The sequence below is a fragment of the Rhagoletis zephyria genome, unplaced genomic scaffold (assembly GCF_001687245.7).
Source record: "Rhagoletis zephyria isolate East Lansing unplaced genomic scaffold, Rhagoletis_zephyria_1.1 Rzeph_scaffold_54847, whole genome shotgun sequence".
Taxonomy (NCBI): domain Eukaryota; kingdom Metazoa; phylum Arthropoda; class Insecta; order Diptera; family Tephritidae; genus Rhagoletis; species Rhagoletis zephyria.
The window spans coordinates 1-1,837 of NW_016211899.1; the positions used below are offsets into that span (position 1 = coordinate 1).

Here is a 1,837-nt window from a genome sequence, read left to right on the forward strand (position 1 = left end):
TTAAATTTTTAGGTGGTGGCGCCATCGAAATGGAGCTCTCGAAAATTCTCCGGGACTATTCGCGAACCATCGCTGGAAAGGAACAGCTGCTGATTGCTGCCATTGCCAAAGCTCTGGAGGTGATTCCACGTCAACTGTGCGACAACGCCGGCTTCGATGCCACTAATATTTTGAACAAACTGCGTCAAAAGCATGCTCAAGGTAAGATATTCGTATTTATTAAATTGTTACTTCGATTTTCTGCTTCTGAATTTCACTGTTGGAGAAGGCAAAAATCGAATTTCTCACATTTGTAGTTCCCAAACAATCAGCCACATTGCGTAGGTCGTAAATCTGACTATGTTGTACGACTCGACAACAGTCACATTGTCTATTGTCGAACTGAAATAAGTAAACGACCAAAATCGTCGAAAACTATACAGTGCTGCCAAGTTTTTCGGTTTTAATACACTAGTCGAGTGGAAATTTTAGGCAAAATTTTAGGTGAAATTTTCGATACGATTCGACTCTCGAAAAACGACTTGCATTCGACACTCGCAATGAGGGTGAATATCGAAACAGCTTTTTTTTTGGTAAACAAAGATTTTTCTTACGTTAAAACGNGGTGAAATTTTCGATACGATTCGACTCTCGAAAAACGACTTGCATTCGACGCTCGCAATGAGGGTGAATATCGAAACCGCTTTTTTTGGTAAACAAAGATTTTTCTTACGTTGAAACCATCCTTCTCTAATTAGCGTATTAAATTGAAAAAATTTAAACTTTTACCAAATAGATAATTTATAGCGATTTATTAATTTGTATCCTCTCTCTTGCACAACTCTTCACACACGGTAGCCATTTTCATTCAATATATTCATGCCATAATTTGAAACAAGGCTTTTCGCACAGTCCCGGCATGCCGGGGCATTCAGCACAACAAAATTGTGAAAAAATCAAAAGACCTGTCTTAAAACAAATTCTACAACGCTTCTTTACTAATTTTCCCTTGGAACATGGTATTTCCATTGGACGGTGTGTTGCTTTTTTTAAATCCAGTTGACTCGGTATATGCAGATTTGGATCGCACTCTGAGTTGTTTATTGTTGTGGCAGTATCTATCAGATTTTCATTTGCAGGACTTTTCTTGTCAATATTTCCACTTTCATCTGGATGTACTAGCGACGCAATAATTCCTTGCCGAAACTGTTTGAAAAACATCGGCAGTTTATTCGTAGACCGATTGTTTTGATTATGGCTTTGATAGAGTAAGTAAGCGTTGAGTAAAACCAGGTGTATGACATAGATCATCAACCGTCTGTCCCACTTGATTTCCGTGCGTTCCAAAGGTAATTGGTAGTCCAGCATAGCCGCACGCATTTCCACGGGAGTGCCTAATTGCCAGTTGATCTCTTTCACTAATTTCAGCTGATGGCTCATGATCATTTCATTACGGTAAATAGCGAGACAGTCGGAACTATAAAAATATACATTTTTCCGGAGTCTTCGACTCTTGCCCATCATTACATAGCCAGCATATCTGGTTTCAAATTGATATTGTTCTAAATTTTGTAGTACCAATTCTTTGCTATTCCCAAAACAATTTTTATCTAAAAACCCCGAGCAATAGGTTCCGAGTTTAGCCAATTCCAAGCAAAGCGCGTAGCTGCCGTAATATTTGCAAGTAAAAACCACATGACCTACAGGTCGCAAATTAAATACAATGTAAAATTTAAATAACATTTAATTGTAGTTACCTCTTCCAAACTTTTCCTTCAGCAATTCTATTGCTTTCGATAATCGTTGAACAACCTGGGCCTTAGGGTTACGAGAAATCTGCTTTTGTTCTGAACCCTCC

The 1,837-nt window shown here is 38.5% G+C and overlaps 1 protein-coding gene across 1 annotated transcript; it reads right to left on the bottom strand.

The window, feature by feature from the left end:
* Positions 1-738: 738 nt before the first annotated feature.
* Positions 739-1,826, bottom strand: LOC108356162 (uncharacterized). The gene is made up of 2 exons (XM_017607291.1): positions 1,737-1,826; positions 739-1,679 (listed from the first exon to the last, which is right to left on the bottom strand). The coding sequence occupies exon 2, from the start codon at positions 1,501-1,503 to the stop codon at positions 844-846; it is 660 nt and encodes a 219-aa protein (XP_017462780.1). The 5' UTR covers positions 1,504-1,679; positions 1,737-1,826; the 3' UTR covers positions 739-843.
* Between the last annotated feature and the right edge of the window lie 11 nt (positions 1,827-1,837).

What these genes read in the sequence shown, in the direction of transcription:
- LOC108356162 (XM_017607291.1), bottom strand. Translation starts at nt 1,503, where the DNA reads ATGATGGGCAAGAGTCGAAGACTCCGGAAAAATGTATATTTTTATAGT.